The sequence below is a fragment of the Vanacampus margaritifer genome, chromosome 2, assembly GCF_051991255.1.
Source record: "Vanacampus margaritifer isolate UIUO_Vmar chromosome 2, RoL_Vmar_1.0, whole genome shotgun sequence".
Classification (NCBI taxonomy): Eukaryota; Metazoa; Chordata; class Actinopteri; order Syngnathiformes; family Syngnathidae; genus Vanacampus; species Vanacampus margaritifer.
In genome coordinates, this window is record NC_135433.1 from 14417046 (window position 1) to 14436644 (window position 19599).

The 19599-nt window shown below is 43.6% G+C and overlaps 1 protein-coding gene and 1 pseudogene across 1 annotated transcript; one reads left to right on the forward strand and one right to left on the reverse strand.

Annotated features, from left to right (window-relative positions):
• Positions 1-7854: 7854 nt before the first annotated feature.
• On the reverse strand, positions 7855-14869 carry LOC144043914 (GTPase IMAP family member 8-like; annotated as a pseudogene).
• Positions 14870-17531: 2662 nt separating this feature from the next.
• Positions 17532-19081, forward strand: LOC144043761 (migration and invasion enhancer 1-like). The gene is made up of 4 exons (XM_077557721.1): positions 17532-17697; positions 17840-17937; positions 18014-18090; positions 18566-19081. Exons 1-4 carry the CDS (start codon positions 17666-17668, stop codon positions 18647-18649), a joined length of 291 nt encoding a protein of 96 aa, XP_077413847.1. The 5' UTR covers positions 17532-17665; the 3' UTR covers positions 18650-19081.
• The last annotated feature ends 518 nt before the right edge of the window (positions 19082-19599 follow it).

The following is a 19599-nucleotide window of genomic DNA, read 5'->3' on the forward strand; positions in this document are numbered from 1 at the left end:
ATGAGTGTGTGTGTGTGTGTGTGCGTGCGTGCGTGTGTGTGTGTCTCTGTGTCTGTTTTTCACCACTAAACTCCATTTGTATTCATTTGTCACCCTTTTGTTCTCTCATGATCTCATTTTCCAGATGCCGCACATTTCTCCACGTACATGATATGCATTTCAATAAAGTTTTGCATATGTTTCACTCAACTGAGAATGGCAGCCACTACAATTTGATATAGAAGTGGCTCATGAGGCCTCATCTGAAATAGTGGTGTTTTGGCATCTTGGCAGCCATCTTTGTTAATGTTTGCAGCCTTTTTGGTTGGACTAATGGCCGCACTAACTAAACCTACATTCAGACAAAATTAGGTAACACAATCTTCACTTTCTTATGTTAAATGCTTCTTAAAATAAAGAAAAGTTGGGAGTTACTGCAACATGATCAATGTAGAATATAAATCAATAAACTAATTAATAAATACATAAATCAACAACCAGCCAAAAACGTTTAATAACGTTTAGTAAAATCCAAATGAGTGCCGTTAAAAGACGTTAACTATGTTTTTTTTGTTGTTTTTTTGGAAACGGGTGGAGGAAAGCCTTGGCCAGCTGTGCTGAAAGTATCAAGCAGATCGAGTTAGTATAATGACTATTTATGGGCACTAGATGGCAGCGATGGCTCTCTTTGGACAAGATCGGGTAGGCGTCAGTAGAAGACGTGAGGCAGAGCTAGAGTGTTGAGGGGAGAATGACTGAGGAAGCGAAAATGGCGACCGGTTGCAAGCAGCTCACGCTTGAGCATTTTTTTCAAAGACGAAAAGCATCGACCAATGCTAAAGAGCACATTGATGACGACGAAGATAATGATGGTGACGCCGAGGTTGACGCCGAAGTTGGAAGCGTTGACGCGGCGGCTTCAATCACGTCGTAAAGCCTCACCGGCTAGCGATGCTAACGCCGGAAAACGCGGTGCACAACCGATCACTTCTGCACAGGCGGACGTTCAATCGGACGACGAAGAGTGCCCCGAGTCCAATGCATATTCGTCGGAGGAGTGGGTACAGTCTTATCACGGAGAAGACACTGGTTATGGACTACGATGCCACCATGAATGGAGCGGATAAGATGGATCAACCACCCGGTATAGGAACTGAAGGACAATGAGGAAGTCAGACGTAACACCACCGTAACGTCACCGTATCATGATCCTGAGAGTAGACTTGATGGCAACATGGCCAAACACACACTGCAGTATATACTTGCTATTCCCCGGAAAAAAAGGCCCGTCAAGAGAGTGTAGGGTCTGCACGCGAAGGCGCCATCGCAGTGAAACTAGTCTGTTTTGCAAATCCTGCTGCGTCCACTTGCACGCAGGGAAGTGTTACAAAAAGAAAAACTGTAGTTGAAACATCCACACAATTGTAAATAGTACCACGTTTGCACACATTTGTAAATAGTTTGCCAAATTGTTTTGTCAAATTGTTATACTGTTGAATGTAAATAAACATATTTTGCTATCAAAAAACACTTTTTCATTGTTGGTGGTAGTGTTTTACAGAAGTAAAGCACTGTTTAGGTGTTTGTGGCATCATTCATGGAAAAAAAAGGTGTCAAATTCACTAGAGTGCATGAAATAACATTGTTTCACAAAAAGCTTGATTTCTCCGTATTTTGGTCCAAAACAGAGCATTTGGGTGAAACTAACCTATTTGCTATTGTTGATTACTGAAAAACTGAATAACAAGAAACAAACTTTTTTTTTCCGATGAAAGATGAGAGTTCAATCTTTCATTTGGTAGTATGTGTGTTTCCATAGTCCAAACACAAAATTTTCTGTGGACCTCGAAATATCAGTCAAAATGCTCAAATCAGCTGGCACCCACATGTTCTCTTTTCTGAAAATGCTTGGCAGTCAAAGAGTTAAATATATTAACTCATTTGCTCCCCAAAAACGTATAAATACGTTCTTTTTTTAAAACATTTTACGTGTCCCAAATATGTATTTATATGTTTTTATGGGTGGGGGGAGGATGGGGGGGGTTAATGCTAGAGTATACAGAAGGCTTTGACGCAGCCTCTGAACTGAAGAGAGAAGCTTAATGAATAGGAGTTATTACAAAAACGGCCAGCAGGTGGCAACAGAGTATAAGAAATCAACCAGGGCCATGTTGCTGCAAAACAGAAACAGATAGCAATATACTTTTTTCCTAATGAAAGAAGAGTCTTATCTTTCTTTTGGTAGGTTCCATGTTTAGTGTGGAATGTGACATTATCTGTTGCTACGATTTTAGTGTTTTATGCTAACATTGTACAAAATTAAGACTATGCTTTATAGTAAGAATGGGGGGTTGCAATAATATAATATATGCAGGGTTGGGAGGGTTACTTTTAAAATGTATTCCGTTACAGTTACAAGTTACCTGCTAAAAAAAATGTAGTTAGTAATGTAATCCAAGTACCATAATACTAAAGTAATGTAACTTGATTAATTTGGATTACTTTTGGATTACACCAATATTGATTATGCTCATGAAGACAAAATAAAAATAAATATCACCACAATATATATTCTATACAATGTGGCTCTGCTATTTGCGGGTGAAAGGGACCCGGGCAGCCTACAAATAGCAAGAATCCTTGTGTCATTAAAAAGCATGTAGGCGATTGATTGATTGATTGATTGATTGTTTGATTGATTGATTGATTGATTGATTCTCACTCGCTCTTGCTCTGTCCTTCTGTCGCTCTGTTGCTCTGTCTCTCTCTCTCTCTCTCTCTCTCTCTCTCTCTCGCCCTCTTTCGTACTCTCTCCCATCGTAGAAATTGTAATCCCTCAAAGTAATCCCTATTTTTAATAAATGTACCTGTAATCTGATTACATGTTTTTCCTGTAACTGTAATGGAATACAGTTAAAAAAAATTGCACTCTGTTTACGTAATGGCGGTACATGTTCCGTTAGTCCCCAAGCCTGAATATACAGTATGTGATAAGCAGTTCAGATGATGGATGGATGGATGGATGGATAAATGAATGAATATTACGTTACTGGTGGAATGCCCTCTCATATGGGAAAGGAGAGACACAGTCATTGATGTACATTTTAGCCATTTATTGAACATTGGGAAAAGAGTAAACACAGTGACACACTCATGCACATCCTGCTGTGGGCCACAGCTCACACACAGACTCCTTAACGTCACACGCCACCCAACCAGACGGTACAATTCCAGGTAACTTGCTTATTTTGGAAAAGGCAGCAGCTAAACTATATTTGATTATTAGTGTTACAACCACAAGTTGTACAAGTTTAAATGTTTAGAAATGACCTCTGCCAAGGATGTCGTTTGACATTAATAGTGACATGGCAAGGGTAAATTGTTGTGTCAGCAATATTTGCAGGCTTCCTTCCGCATGTCAACATAATGACTTAGCTGCATTCACACTGTTTGCTTGGTCGCAGGGCAGTTATTTTTCTTAATTGTTTCCTGAACTTTGCCCTTGAGTCTTTTTCCCTCTCATAGATTGATGGCTGGTGCTCCATGGTATGTGTGTGCGTGCGTGTGTGTTTGCGTGTGCGTGCGTGCGTGTGTGTGCGTGTGTGTGTGTGTGTGCGTGTGTGTGTGTGTGTGTGTGTGTGTGTGTGTGTGTGTGTGTGTGCGTGCGTGTGTGCGCACGCGCGCGCATGTTGGCCAGGTGGTGATATCAAACGTACCTCATTTACTTCACCACCATCACCATCAAGTCCACGTGACACTTGAAATTAAAACCATTACCCAAGCATTCCAGATAAATTGTTCCCACTACCGAGATTGGCCGTTGCCAAACGTTCTCAAATTAACATTCCCACTTGGCTCCATTCATGATGAGTTTACTTGTACCTTCATCGAATTCCCCGCTCAATCAGATGCAAAGAAAATTAAAGCAATGAACATTCCTTCGCAGACCCTTTTTCATAGCAAATCTTCAAAATAGTCAACTTTGATGCCATGGTCCGCCCACATTAGGTACAAAGGCAAAACGTGTTCATTCATCTGCCAAGGACACAGTAGTGATGGGCATGGCAGTTATTTTAAGTGAACTGAATCTTTAGAATCAGTTCATTAAAAAGAACCTTTCAAAAGATTCGTTCATCGAATCATTCGTCTACGCAACACCCCCCCCCCCCTTTCCCCCGCCAGCACGGACGTAAAAAAAAATAAAAAAATAAAAAATAAAACATGCAGTTAATGTTATGTTGCTATATTTGTTGTCATGAGTGTGTTTCTATCAAAAACAAAAGTACGTTCACTCACTGAATCATTCCTGAACCGGAATTGGCAACACGTTCACTCACTGACTCGTTCACTCGCTGACCCGCGTTGGCTAACGCCAATAGCATGGGAGTACGCTTGCCCGTGTGACGCTGGCTGCTGATTGGTCGTTCGCGAAGATTGACGACATGAGCGTGGCTGAGCTCAAATGAACTGAAAAAAGAACGAATCACTTCAGGAAGTGATGCGTTCACTCACGTTCACTGAAAAGATTCGTTCTTTTTGAACGAAATGTACGTGAACGACACAACACTAGGACACAGTACATGGGGCTTGTTTAAGCTAATTCCTTAGCGACAGTTCATCCAAATGCAAATTCTGGAATTCACCTAAAATGGCTACTGCAAACGAAAATGGCCGACTTCTTGTTTAATGCTGGGTATAGGTCCTTAAGACATTTTTTTCTGTTTAACAAATTGTGTTGAGCAGTCCAGCCAGTGTAGGGGCCTTGGGTATTGTTTTCCCAAGGGGCACTACGTAGGGAATTCGACCAAAATGGCTGACTTCCTGTTCAATTCCAGTCACGGGTCCTTGAGTAATTTTTTTTGTGTGTCCACCCGATTTCGTGTTGATCAGTGAAATTGTTGTTGGGGGCTATTTTTCCACCCCTCTGGACAGGGGGCACTACTGAGGGGAATCGGCAGGCTGGTTTTCTGCTTTTTAATGGAGACGAATTAGTAACAGGGAACCCCTGTGGAGAAACTAAAGCGAGGGGAGATTCATCCTTCCTACACTTGTTCCAGGCAGTGGGACCATCCTAACAAGAGTGGTGGATTGTATGAGGAGGAGGAGAAGGAGGAGGGGGGCACTGTGATGTGATTTAAGGGGGATGAATATAGACCTGCAGTACAGGGACAGTGGGGATGCGGGGAGATGGGGAAAAAGACAAGATGGCCGAGTGATGGGAGATGACACGATGATGATGACAAGCGTGCGGTTGCATGTGTGTGTGTGCGCGTCTGTGTCTTGTATGCGTGTCACATCTCTATACTTTGACATTATGATAGTCAGTCCAATACTCAATATCATTTCATGAGGTTGAAATTAGAGAATAGATTCAGATTGGATTTTGTCATTTGAAAAAGGCTCTGTCTCTATTTAGCCTACATTAATCTGACAACAATGCATATCTTTTGTGTGTGTGTGTGTGGGGGGGGGGGGGGGTTTATATCCCCCACAATCCCAAATGAAAGCTGTAATAATTGTAAATGGGTGCCAGCTGTCTTTGGAATAACTTGTGCCGTATTTGATTATGTTCAGGTCACCTGTGGAACAGAAGGCCACTGACTGGACTGCTTGTACAACAGCACCACCTGGTGGAGAAATGTGTTCATAGCTCTCTATGAGCCGTTACAATAGGAAATCTACCTGGAGAAAAGTTATTTTTGATGATGCTATTATTATGTTTATTATTAGGCTTGACCAAAAGCTTAAGGCAACCATAATACAAACATTTTGTTATATTAACCACTGGCTTTAAACTCTACTTTTGCAAACTGAACATTTTGAAACTTTAAAGCTACTGAACGTAGAATATTCTATTTTGAATCGCTACTGCCACCTGTTGACGAAAAATAAAACTGCACATACCATTCTTCACATACACACCAAGCACATTAACCCACATCCGCAGACAGGGTGCGGGAAATTCTAACCCGAATCCAGTCTGAAAACTATTGGCCAAAGGCTTGCAGGAGTACCCATTGAGAACAGCTAAGGTGTTAATCTACTAATTAGAAGGCCTTTCAGTCATAAATGGACAAATAAAAAGCTTAATGTCAAGTTATTTTTGAGGAAAAAAGTTCCATATTGCAGCTTTAATTTGTACTTGAACCCTAACCTTTGTCCCTAAACCTTGATACCTTTATTTGAAACCTTGAGCACAAAACCCTAACCCAGTCTTGAAACCCCACTTTGAAACCCTCACCTTGGCTTGGAGCTCTACCTTGGAACCCTGACTCTCATTTGAAATCTTATTTGAAACAGTACACCCTATTTGAAACTCTAACCCTAATTTGAAACATTAATTTGAAACCCTCAACTTAAACCTGACTTCAAACCTTACTTTGAATCACCGCGGTCTAGGCTTAAAACCCAAATTGGAAATCTTAATTTGAACCATTAACTTGGACTTTAAAACCTACTCCGTAATACTAATCTTGTCTTAAAACCTAAACTCTTACTTGTAACTGGTGATGCACCGAATATTCGCCCACCGAAAATATTGGGCCGAAAATGAGAAAAATATGCATTTTCGACATTTGGTCGAATAAAATTGGAGCCGGAAAAATATTGCAGAAATAGGATGTTGTGGTAACGCAAGCAAAACAAAACTGCTGCAAGCATATGTACAAATGTATGAATTAAACGCCGGGGTGAGTGTTCCGCCTCAATGTTAAATCATGAGCAGTAGCCGAAAGCTAGCGTCTTGAGGCTAACCCGCTCGATGCTATCTCAATTCAGCTGCGAGGAATAATGGCAACGGCACAAAGTTGCAGTATCGTGATCTCCGTAGAGTGTGTGCGCCAGCGAGAGAAGAGGACGCGGAAGACAACATAAGGCAAGTGTGTGCGTGTAGCAGCTACGCGCTAGCTTACAACGATCGAACTTCTTATTCTGCAACTGAAGTGTCGTAGCAAATTGTTTGCTGCTGAAATGCAAATAAAGCCCCCGTTGAATAAGCAACACGGCGCCCGGTTCCTTTACATGATAAATTCATTTATTTCACATGACCGAGACGAGAGCTGCGTTATCAGCAGCGACCCAAATCAATTGAGGTTGACGAGTGACGACACTCGAAAAAGTTCACAAAAGTATAGCTTCATCTCCAGATTATTACGTCCAACAATGTGCAGAAAAGCAACTTTATTTATCATAGAATAACAAACGCAATGACATGACACTGCACTGTGTGCTTACTGTATACTTGTGGTTATTCTCATTCATCTACTTCATTTATTTCTCAAACATTACTGTAGTAATATGTGTTGAAAATGTGGAGTGGACTGTAGCTAATGGTGAATCGGAGTGATATTAAACATTGTTTTTTATTTTGGTAAATAAAAATACAAAAAGTATTTTATTTTATTTTTTTAAATGTTGGCGTTTCGGTTACGGCCAAGCGTTTCTCATTTCCGGTTATCGGTTTCATTTCGGTGCATCCCTACTTGCAACCCTACTTTGTAACCTCAACTCTTATTTGAAACTCCTAACCCAGGATTTAAGCACTACTTTTTTTTTAACCGTAACTGTTTATTGAAACCCAAATTTGAAGCAATACCCCTTTTTTGCAACCTTAACCTAGCTTGAAAGCCTTACCCAGGCTGGAAACAGTCATTTGAAACCCTAACCCAGGGTTGGGATCTTGCATTCTATTGCTTGACACACTAATTTGAAACCCTAACTCTGACTTCAAACCCTATTTTGAAGCTGTAACCCTTTTTTAAAACCCTAACCCATGCTTAAAACCCGAAATTATTGTTAAATATAGTGGCATGAATTTGACTTCTTTTTTTAAATTGGTGTGCAAGTGTACCTAATGTTGTGTCTGCTGAGTGTCATTCACTGGTGTTTATTTTTTGCATCTGATCTCTTTCATGGCCTTCCAGCTGAACTCCAGGCTTCTCCTCACTTCTGCCAGGTCCCCGCGTATCTCCTCCAGCACGTCCAGCTTGGAGAGTTTCCTATCGATAGACGAGAGCAGGAATTCCTCTGAGGCGGCGGTGGCACCCTCGGGCTGGGGCGACGGCGGAGTCAAGGCCTGTCGCTCCCACAGCGTGTCAAAATACGAGTCGATGAAGGCCTCCAGCTCCTCCAGGCTCCTCCAGTCTTCAGTCTGGCTGCAGAGGGCGCGCTGCAGGCGGGCATGCCCATTGGGAAGTGGGCCCTGATGGGGTGGAGGCAGCACCAGGAGCATCATGGGAAGTCCGGGTCGGTCAACGTGGTGCCACGCTGGTATGTTGACTCTTAAAGTTTGCAGTCTGTCCTGAAGCATGGCCAGCAAACAGGAAGTGGCGTTGCCCCTGTTCCACGCGGTGGGTGGAAGTGCAACTTGTTTGTCAGATGATGAAGACTCAATTAAGTCCAATGAGGGACACTCCATAGAGGACTCCCTAAAACCCTCGGTGGGAGGATCACTGCACTTCAATGCAACTGCAATGCAAGCAAAAGTTCATTGTGAGGCATGTGTGACCCATAAACATACTTCTATTATAATATCCAAACCCTTAATTTGAAAAACTCTTGTTTGAAACGTGCATCCAGATTTAAAACCTTACTTTGAAACCTTAAGCCAGGCTTTAAACCATCTTGTGAAATCCAAGTCAGTTTGAAATGCTAATTCAAAATCTTATCGCTGGCTTCAAACCCTAAACCTGGTTTTAAGTTTCTAAGCCAGTTCAAACCCTAATTTCAAACCCTAAAACCCTAACCCTACTTGGAACTATAAACCTTGTTTAAAACCCTAAGCAAAGGTAGAGACTGTCATGTCTGGGTAGAGCTGGCTTTGGTTGAGGGTCCCGATTGGTCCTGAGTGGATGCCTGCCCTTCCGCAGGCTGACCAATCCGGGCCCTCAGCCACTTGTGCCTGGCCCCAGGTGTGACTAATCCCCTAATTAGTGTGGGTGCATTTAATTCCCGGGTGGTGATCAGTCCCTTGTGGGATCATTGCCATTGTCACGATCCGGCCACGGAGGCGGAGTTGAGTCCGTTGGCGTGTGGAGTAGAGGACCCAAAGTGCAGGCAGGCAGGAGAACCACGGCAGGAGTGCGGGTTAGACTGTTGTCTTTTATTGTATAACTCAAAATCAAAAAACGACATGACAAACTCCGGGGGTGACCGTGACAATGGCAATGATCCCACAAGGGACTGATCACCACCCGGGAATTAAATGCACCCACACTAATTAGGGGATTAGTCACACCTGGGGCCAGGCACAAGTGGCTGAGGGCCCGGATTGGTCAGCCTGCGGAAGGGCAGGCATCCACTCAGGACCAATCGGGGCCCTCAACCAAAGCCAGCTCTACCCAGACATGACAGAGACCCATATTTCAAACGCTAACTTGTCGCCCTAAAGTCAACCATAAACATTTCTTGACAATAACATGTTATATGTGATCTCACTAGTCTAAACATGACATTCTGATTAATATTACATTTGTGGAATATGAGTTGTGAAGCAAAATCCAGCCGTTTTTATCCATATGGGGGGGCATTTTGCCACTTGCTGTCGATTGAAGATGTCATCAATGTTGCTCAGAGCTCCGGCAACAGCCAATCACAGCTCAGCTGTTTTCTGAAGCTAAGTTGCGATTGGTTGTTACCTGAGACCTGAGCAACATTGATGTCATGTTCAGTCGACAACAAGTGGCAAAATGGCCGCCTTCTGATATTGACAGAAACTGCTGGATTTTGCTGCTTAACTCATATTCCACTAACACAATATTAACCAGAATACCGTATTTAGACTAGTGGGACGACATAGAACATATTATTGTCAACATTTTTTTTTTTTAAGGGGGAGGGCTTCCCCTTAACCTACTTTGAAACTTTTAACACTGGCTTGAAAATGGCTCGAAGCCCTAAATTTTGTTTAAAAACCTAACAAAAGCTCAAAACCCTAATTTCAAATGCTAATCCTGACTTGAAACCATACCTTTAAACTCGTAAACCTGGCTTGAAATGCTAAATCTGGTTCAGCATCATAACCCAGGCTTAAGACCCTAATTTGAAACCCCATCCCTTGCTTGAAGCCCTAATATAAAACTTTAACCCTGCCTTAGTGGCTTGAAACATTTACATACCCTAAAACTTTTTTGAAACCCTAACCAAGGCTTGAAACCTTCATTTCAAATGCTAAACCTGGCTTAACAGAATCGGTGACAAAGGGCATCCTTGGCGGAGTCCAACCCTCACTGAGAACGAATCTGAGTTACTGCTGGCAATGCGAACCAAACTCTGACACCGTACAGGGACCGAAGAGCCCGTATCAGGGGGCTCGGATTCGTTCTCAGTGAGGGTTAGACTTCGCCAAGGCTGACCTTTGTCACCGATTCTGTTAATAACTTAACAGAATTTCTAGGCGCAGCCGAAGCGTTGAGGGGTTCCGGTTTGGTGGCCTCAGTATTGCATCTCTGCTTTTTGCAGATGATGTGGGGCTGTTGTCTTCATCAAGCCGTGATCTCCAACTCTCACTGGAGCGGTTTGCAGCCGAGTGTGAAGCGGTTGGGATGAAGATCAGCACCTCCAGTGTGACCTCCGTCTGCAGTGATGCGGACTCTGTATCAGTATCTGTATTGTGGTGAAGAAGGAGCTGAGCCAAAAAGCGAAGTTCTCGATTTACCGGTCGATCTACGTTCCTACCCTCACCTATGGTCACGAGCTGTGGGTCGTGACCAAAAGAACAAGATCGCGGATACAAGCAGCCAAAATGAGTTTCCTCCGCAGGGTGTCTGGGCTCTCCCTAAGAGATAGGGTGAGAAGCTCGGTCATCCGGGAGGGACTCAGGGTCAAGCTGCTACTCCACCAGGACACGCTGTGCCTGAGAGCCCGCCTGAGGAGCTGGTTGAAGTGACTGGGGAGAGGGAAGTCTGGGTTTTCCCTCCTAAAGCTGCAGCAACCCGACCCCGGATAAGCGGTAGTAAATGGATGGATGGATGGGTGGATGGAAGCCTGGTTTAAAACCCTAACCTTGGCTCGACCCCCTTACATAAAACCCTAAACTATGATTGACACCCTAGCCAGGCTTGAAATTCAAAATTCAAATATTAACACTGGCTCGAAACCCTGACTTTAAACCCTAAACCTGGTTCAAAACCCTAACCCAGGCCTGAGACCATAATTTGAGACCTTATCCAAGGCTTGAAACCCCAATGTGAAACCGTAACCTTTAATTTTATTTTTTTTAACTCTAACCCTGTCTTGATGCCTTAGCCAAGTTTGGAACCTTAATTTGAAACCCCAGATTCAACCCTGGCTTGTAGCCCTAATTTGAAACCCTAATTTCTTCTGCGACATTGCGTGTGTTGTTATTGTGTTCAAAGGACTTACAGTGTTTTGAAAGCTGATGTCCATCACTAGGCAGCAAACTTGGATTCTTGCACAACGTGGCACTCATATAGCATGGTGGCGCAGATGTTGCTGCGGTCGCTTGACACTCCGCCGCTAGCATGCACTCCACCTGTGCCATCAGCTGTCGCACCTGCGAGCCGTCTCCTCGCCGTTTGTTGTCCAACACGTGGTACCTGTTCCCGCACTTGTCCACCAGCCCCCTCAGGGCTGGCCCCTCACTCTCCAGCCGTTGTTCGATTCCCGTGTCTCCCAGCCAGTCGCCATGACTGAACACCACTACGGCCTTGGCCCAGAGCCCTCCCAGCTGGGCTGCCAAGGCTTCTCCTTGCCCGTCGTTGAAGGCGGCACTGGCGTTGACCACCACCAGCACGGCGCAGGACGGCATCCTCTTCAGGAGGTCGGCGGTTAGAGGGAAGTCACCTGGCGTGTCCAGTACCGTCACAACCCGGCCAGCCACGCGGGCCCGGGCGAGGACGCAGGAGGTGGTCGGGCGGTCGACGTGGAAGCAGTCACAGCCCAGCACAGTGTTGCCGCATGAGCTCTTGCCTGTTTTGCTGCCACCCACTAAGACGAGCGTCACTTCGGAGAAGGGGCGGGGCTTGTCTAAAACATCAAAAAGCTGCTATTGAGTGAGTCCAAATAGTCACTGTTGTCTCAGGTTTATTAATACATTGTTGCCTTCAGATGTGAGTGGCCCAAGTTTTTTTAGAAGAGCCGTCCTATGGCCACTTTTTGCTTTGACTAGCTGTAATGTATGCTGTTTCTCAAAAAATATATATATAATAATAATCCTATATCCCCCCCACCCCCATTTTTTATTTATTTTTTGCACCCTATAAAGAAGACAATTTTGAGCCTATTGTTACTTCTATAGACTAGCACAGTAAAGTATTTTCCTGCTAGTTATATTTTTACTGCTTGTGTTCAAATTCCATTTATTAAAGAGTTACGGTATAACGGTGTGACTATTGATGCTAATGATTAGCATGTCTAGCATTTTCCATTGTGTGTTAGCATAAAGCTAGTGTTGGCAACGTTGTTCAAGTTTTTGCTCTCAAGTCAGAGACAAAAATTGGTCAAATGATGGCTTTTGTTTATATATATTTTTTTTAAGTGACTCTTATCTCAAGGAACCACTGTAGATGCTTTACTTGTAATTTAAGGTAAGGTATCACTATAATGTTTTTGTCATCTCACCAAGGTGTGTCCTGGCCTCTCTCCTCCACAGCTCCATCTTCATCTTCCTCTCCGCCGCTCTCGCCTCCTCCACCCTTATCGTCGTCTCCAGCTGTTCCTTTTCTTTTCCCACCGCCCACCAATGTCCGCCACCACAGCCGGCCACCATCTCCTCAATCTTCCCCAGCAGCTCCCTCACCTGAAATCCATCACCAGCAGTCCTGTTGTTGAGCACGTGGGTTCGATTTCCGCAGCGCTCGGCCATCCACCGCAGCGGCTCGCCCTCGCTTTCCACGTGCCGCTCAACGGCCGTATCGCCCAGCCAGTCCCCGAAGCTGAACAGCAGCATGACATGCTTCCAGACATCCCCGCCCAGCAGCTCCAGGTGCTCCCGCACCGCCTGCCGGTAGGTTTCGGAGAAGGCACGGTCCGGACGCACCACCAGCAGGAAGGCATGAGGGCCTGGAGCACAAAAGTACGGGCCCAATCGGATCTGACGGCGGTCGAAGGCGGCAGTCTCGTGACCCAAGAAGTTCATCCACCAGCCAGGTGTGTCCACCACCGTCAATTGCCTCCCGAAGGCCGTGCTTCGACCCACTGTGCAACGAGCTGTCCTGCTCAAGGGCCGCAACCCTTGGTCCCGGCCCAGGATGGTGTTCAGAGAAGACGTCTTTCCAGAACCTTTTGCTCCCAGAAGCACAATCCTGATGTCAGGCAGAGGGCGAGCCCGCTCTGGAAATGTTGGATGCAAGACTTGAAACCTAATGTTCTCTTAAAACACTATTTTGAAACAATAACTCAGGTATTAAACATTATCCGTATAATCCGTAGACAAACCCTAAATATGTCTTGACATCCCAATCCTCACTCTTATTTGAAAATCTAATCTGTCTTGAAACCCTAATCTGAAACCGTAACACTGGTTTGAAGCCATTTTTCTAAACCCTTGTTTGAAATTCTAACCCTGACTTGAAGTTCTACTTTGAAATGCCAACCTTGTCTTCTTTAAAACCCTAAGCCTACTTTAAAAAAAATAATTTCTCTTTCTTCATCCATCTATCCATTTTCCAAACTTCTTATTCCTCACTAGGATTGCAGGGGGTGGTGGAACCTATCCCAGCTGTCTTCAGGTAGTAGGCAGGATACACCCTGAACTGGTTGCCAGTTAATCACAGGGCACATATAGACGAACAACCATCCACAGTCACAATGGCATCTACGATCAATTTAGACACTTCAATTAATCTACCATGGATGTTTTTTGGAATGTAGGAGGAAACCCACGCAAGCTCCACCCAGGAAGGACCGGACTCGAAATCACGTCCTCTGCACTGGGAGGCGGACGTGTTAACCAGTCAGCCACTTTCTTTCTTCTTAACTCTAAATTGTCTTGAAACGCTAACCCTGGTTTGAAATTCTACTTTGAAACTCTAAACCTGACTTGAAGCCGTAATTTGAAACGTCAACTCAATTCAAAGTCTAAAACCATAACCCTGACTTTAAACGTTAATTTGAATCCTTAACCCTGACTTTAAACTAACTTCTCTTTCTTAATTCTAACCTTGGCTTGGAACCCTAACTCTGGCTTACTGTACTTTTAAGTATGAATCCTGGTTTGAAACCCTACTTTAAGATCCTTACCTCTCATAGAGGCCCTGTGAGTTTTCATCTTCAAAAACCTGGTGTGGGCGTCCTCCTCCACTCGTCTCTTCTCTTCCGCTACAGCAATGCAGACGCTCTCCGTCATCTCAAACACTCTGTTTCCATTGGTGGCAACTAATGTCTGGATGTTCTGTATGAGCTCCGAGATTTGACTTCCATCGCTCAAGTCAACAAGTTGACACCGCTGTCCACACTGACTCCTCAGCCAACTCAAGCCCTCGGACCCTTGACCCTCCGACTTGAACTTGGCCCCCCCTAGTGAAGTGAAGACCACCAGACAGTGGCACCACACCCGGGGCCCCAGCAGACCCACGTGTTCCTCCAGGGCCCGGCGACGCCTTTCCGTGAAGAGCGAGCCAGCTTTGACCACCACTAGGAAGACGTGGGGTCCCGGGGAGCACAGGGCGACGCTCCCCAGGATCTCCTGGCGCAACGCACGGGGGGTGTCCTCCACGCCGAAGTCGCACCACCAGCCGGGCGTGTCCACCACCGTCAGCCAGCGCCTGCCCACCTGGGCCAGCCGCCGCAAGCATGACGTCCTCTCCTTGGTGGCGAACTCGTCTTGACCAAGGAGGAGATTCCCCAGGGAGCTCTTCCCCGAGTTCCTGCCTCCAAGGAGGACCAGCTTCAACTGGGAGGTACGCCAGGCATCCACTAATAAGACACACAAAAAGCATTTCAGGAGGAAGTAGTTTTATTGGGAAGGAACTTTTAGGACCATCATTCATAGCCCCATTTTACATTCATCCAAATATAAATTGGCAAGTTTACTGCTCATTCTAGGATCTGGGTTTTATTTAAGGAGTCACTTTAGCTTTTTACGAAAGAACCATTTTTAGTAAATTTAGTAGATTACATTTAACATATCTATTTAATTTTTACACTAAAGGTGATAATGCTAAATGTTCATTTTAGCATCAAAATTATTATAGTCAAAATGTGTGTGTTCAATGCTCATTTTAGGCTATTTTGGCTTCATTAGCTTTATCAGGAAGGAATAGTTTTTGGTAACATATTAGTGACCACTAGGAGGTAGCATTTACCAGCCTAATTCAATGAAAAAAAGTTTTTAGTTAGTCTAAAGGGTAAGTTAAAAAGGTGCAGTCGATTTTTTTAAGTTTGTGTATTATTATTATTATTATTATTATTATTATTATTATTATTATTATTATTATTATTATTATTATTATTATTATTATTATTATTATTATTATTATTATTATTATTATTATTAGGCCGCACGGTGGATGACTGGTTAGCCCGTCCGCCTCCAAGTGCAGAGGACGTGAGATCGAGTACGGGCTTCGGCCTTCCAGGGTGGAGTTTGCATGTTCTCCCCATGCTTGCGCGGGTTTTCTCCGGGTACTCCGGTTTCCTCCCACATTCCAAAGACAATCATGGCAGGTTAATTGAACACTCCAAATTGTCCATAGGTGTGATTGTGTGTGGGAATGGTTGTTCGTCTCTGTGTGCCCTGCGATTGGCTGGCAACCAGTTCAGGGTGTACCCCGCCGACTGCCCAAAGCCAGCTGGTATAGGCTCCAGCGACCCTTGTGAAGACTAAGCGGAATGGATGGATTATTATTATTATACATTTGATAAGCATAAAGGTACCTATATATGTCTAGTGTCTACCTATTTTGCGATACATTTGATAAACATACATTTATATATATATATTTGACTATTAACAGTATGAGAATACTAAATAGAATACAGCCTTTTTAAGGAACACTATAAAATCATTGATCCAGGAAAAATATATGCGGCATCTCATTGCAGTCGAACCGTCTGTACAGTTCATCCGCTGGTACATAATTTAACATTATTCCTCCAGTCACACCCACAGAGGGCTCTTGGCAGCTTTTAAACATAGCTTATGAACATTCTCGCAAAGGCGCAGAGTTTGACTTACCTGATTGCTCACTGGTCGCCATTATTTTCTTCTTCTTCTTCTAAACATAAACACAACATGTCACGTTGTCTCTGCAAAACATGTGAGCCAAACTCTGTTCAACCAGACCCCACCATTCCCGATTTTATGCCTTTATGGAGGTCTGAAGGTCGCCAGAAAGGACCACACTCAACTATACACGCCTCTGGCAAGCAGGGTGACAAGCCACCTTCATTGTTTAATTTCTCACGCAGGTTCACCTCAATGCATTTTATTCTAGAAACATGTTTTTGGTGCAAGTCTACCTAAAACCTGTTGAATGTGTTTGTCTGCTTCAATGTACTCCTAGCTATTTAAATTTGCTTGAAATTTAACACACTTGTTCATAAATAAATGAACCACAAATCCCGATGAGAACTTTCTTGTGGAAAATGCAAAACGGGGATGGAATCATTTGCAAATTAATCTGAAATATATTTACTTGAAGTTGTACATGGATCGAGACAACTATAAGATTTTGTTTGTTTGTTTTTAATTAAGTGAACAACGGCAAACTGGTGTTGTGCCCTGTGCAAGCTTGTGTTCAACTCAATTTGACACGGCCGAAAACCCTTCTGTTAAGAACATTTTACACGCTCTCAAGTTTTTATTATGGTACAATGAAGTGACTTTGGAACAGATTATTCCCATTTCTATTAGTTCCAGTGAGGGCTAAATTGGCAAGTTCACAAGTGCCTGTCTCATTACTCGGGAGAAGAAAACGAAACGTCTTATGAGATCCCCCCCAAACACAAAAAAAAGGGTTCTAAAGACGACGTCCGCTTTGATTCTTCCCGACTCGCTCTTCCCATTTCACACAGACCATGTTACGCTTTAACTGTGGTGAGAATCATGAGAAACACACGAGACTTTCTTTTATTCTGTATATTGTTAATGTTTACCATTGGGGGGGGGGGGGGGGTACGTTGAGCTAGTCACTTATTGGCAGCTGTCGAAAAAAACAGCACACGTGATTTTGGAACTTGTTAGTATTATATATTAACCCTACTTTACCCTAGTTTGAGCTTCTGACCAAAACCCCAAAGTAGCAAATTTATGTCTTCCCGTAGTAAAAAATAAAAAATAAAACCCCTAACCACTAACCAGTTATGGACATCTGTCTTTTGTTTTTCAAAATTCTGGGAGTGCCCGAAAGCACATTTTGCAAAAGTGGTGTGGTGTGATGTGTGTGTGGTGGAGACGTCCGTGGATGGACTACAAAGAAGTGAGCAGATGTGTAACGACTAGTGGAGTTCCATTTAAACATTAGAAAAGCAGACACGATTGTTTCTCTTTTGAACGCAGTAAAATTGTAAAACAAACGTGGGAAATATAAAGAGTATAAAGAGCTACCGGGTGGCTCCTTGTGACAGACGTCGTCCCTGTCACGTGACCTTTGCGTTTGCCCCAGTGTCACTACAGCCCCGCCCCCTTGTGAAGTCTTTATATACAGTACTGTATGCTAAGCGGCCATTGGCTACACTTGTGCTAACCTGTGTTGAAACGCGGAGATCCTCAGCAAAATAAAAAAAAATGGGAGTGGTAACAATTCGAGTGGAATACTGGTAACCTTATAACATTATTGCGCTCTTTATGTTGTGTGATGTGTGTGTGTACCATGTTAGTCACTTATAAAAGGCTAAAGGTGATGCGGTTGTTATGTCTAGCTAACTGCTAAGTTAACCGAGATTCTCCAATCACCTCCAGCGGCAACTGAGGCTACGAGCCCCGTTATCGGGAGCTCGCCCGAGTCGTCAAGGACGAGTTTACCGATGCGGACGTGTCGGGCTTCGTGGGCCGGAGAGGTAAATGATTAATACAACTATACCCGGAAGTGTGACAAGAGATGTAATTAAAAGTCACACCCTCTATCTTTTATAGCCAGTTTTGAGATTGAGATCAACGGGATGCTGGTTTTCTCCAAGCTGGAGCTCGGAGGATTCCCATATGAGGATGATGTAAGTAGTTTTTAATCATATTTTACGCACGAAAACAGCGTGTAACTTACGACCTACTGCTTCGATGTAACCCAAATAATTACGTACGCAAATCTGAATGCGCCGTAGTGAAGTTTTGCCCAGCCTTTTATGGCTACATGTACATGAGGTACATGTCACTCGTAGGAAGAAATCTCTAACGCGTCTCTGTCAACCAACGCGAACGCAGTAGTGAAGTCAGAACTGCTAAATATTTGCATAAAAACACTAATAATCCATAAACAAGGCAGTTGAATTGTGACGGTCTCAGAATACTTTTGTGATTTTTTTTTTTTTTTTAACAAATGCTTAGTACTGTAATATGTAATAAATAATGTGGATTGATTGTATAGCACCTGCAAAATCCATCGCTCCAGACAGGAAAGAGGCTAAAAGAACTCTCAGCATTTAACACAACACAAAAAAGCAGGTTTGTAACTTTTTGTTGTTTATCCAGGTAATGGAAGCCATCCAGAAAGCTCACGATGGCAAACCTCTGACGAAGATCACCAAGAGCCGCGCCCCATGCGTCATCATGTAAACAAACTGGTTTAAAAGGACTAAAACTGCCTTTCCCTAACAGTTTCCTGCTTAAAAAAAACAACAACAACGTGATGAAACAGCACAATTGGGCCAAGCAGTCCTTTTGGGGAAAGGCCAGTTCGCCTCCCCCTCGTTCACTCTTGACGCAGAGCCGCTGGGCCACTAATGACTAGCACTGCCTCAAAATAAGCCACGCGGCTGTGCTACGATAAATTCTCATGCCCGGCCGTTCTTCAGCTCGTCAGGTGTGGTCGACGGGGAGGGCGGGTTTTGTTTTATTGAATGCAAGGTCAGTAATAAGTCATGAACATGCCTTTTGTCTTTTCTTTTCTTTTTTATATAGAGTAACGGTTTACAGATACTGTACTTGTTTTGGTGTTTGCAATGACTTAATTGGATTGGTTGAATAAAATCTCTCCTTGCAATACTGTTTACACTCTGATTGTGATTTTCTTGAGGGACTTCAACTCCCCAGCCTTGGCAACCATTCCTCTCGTGTAAACATGTTTTCCTAACCAGCAACTGGAGGTAGTGAGAAATGAGTCCACAACTTGAAAATGATTCCAGCTTTTATTTATTCATCAGGGAACATGAGAGACATTAGACTTGAAGTGTAACTATCATATGGTTTACCTGTGAAGTCCAGTGTTCACTGTAGGGGGCGCTAGGTTCACAGTCCAATAAATGCCCAATGTAATTTTTGCTTTTCAAGTTTTCTCAGTCAATAAACGACAAATTTTTTCACTTTATTTTTCCTTGCTTTGTCTAAGCATGAAATAATTTTCCTTTTACCCACTACAACAGAAATGACCAAACTAATTTCTGTTTTCAAAATATTGTATGAATGTCAATTGTCATCTTTTCTACATGGGACATTGAAAGAAAAAGAAAACTGCATTTACTAGGAAACTAAGTAGGACTGTGATGAATTGAATCCCAAAATAAGTT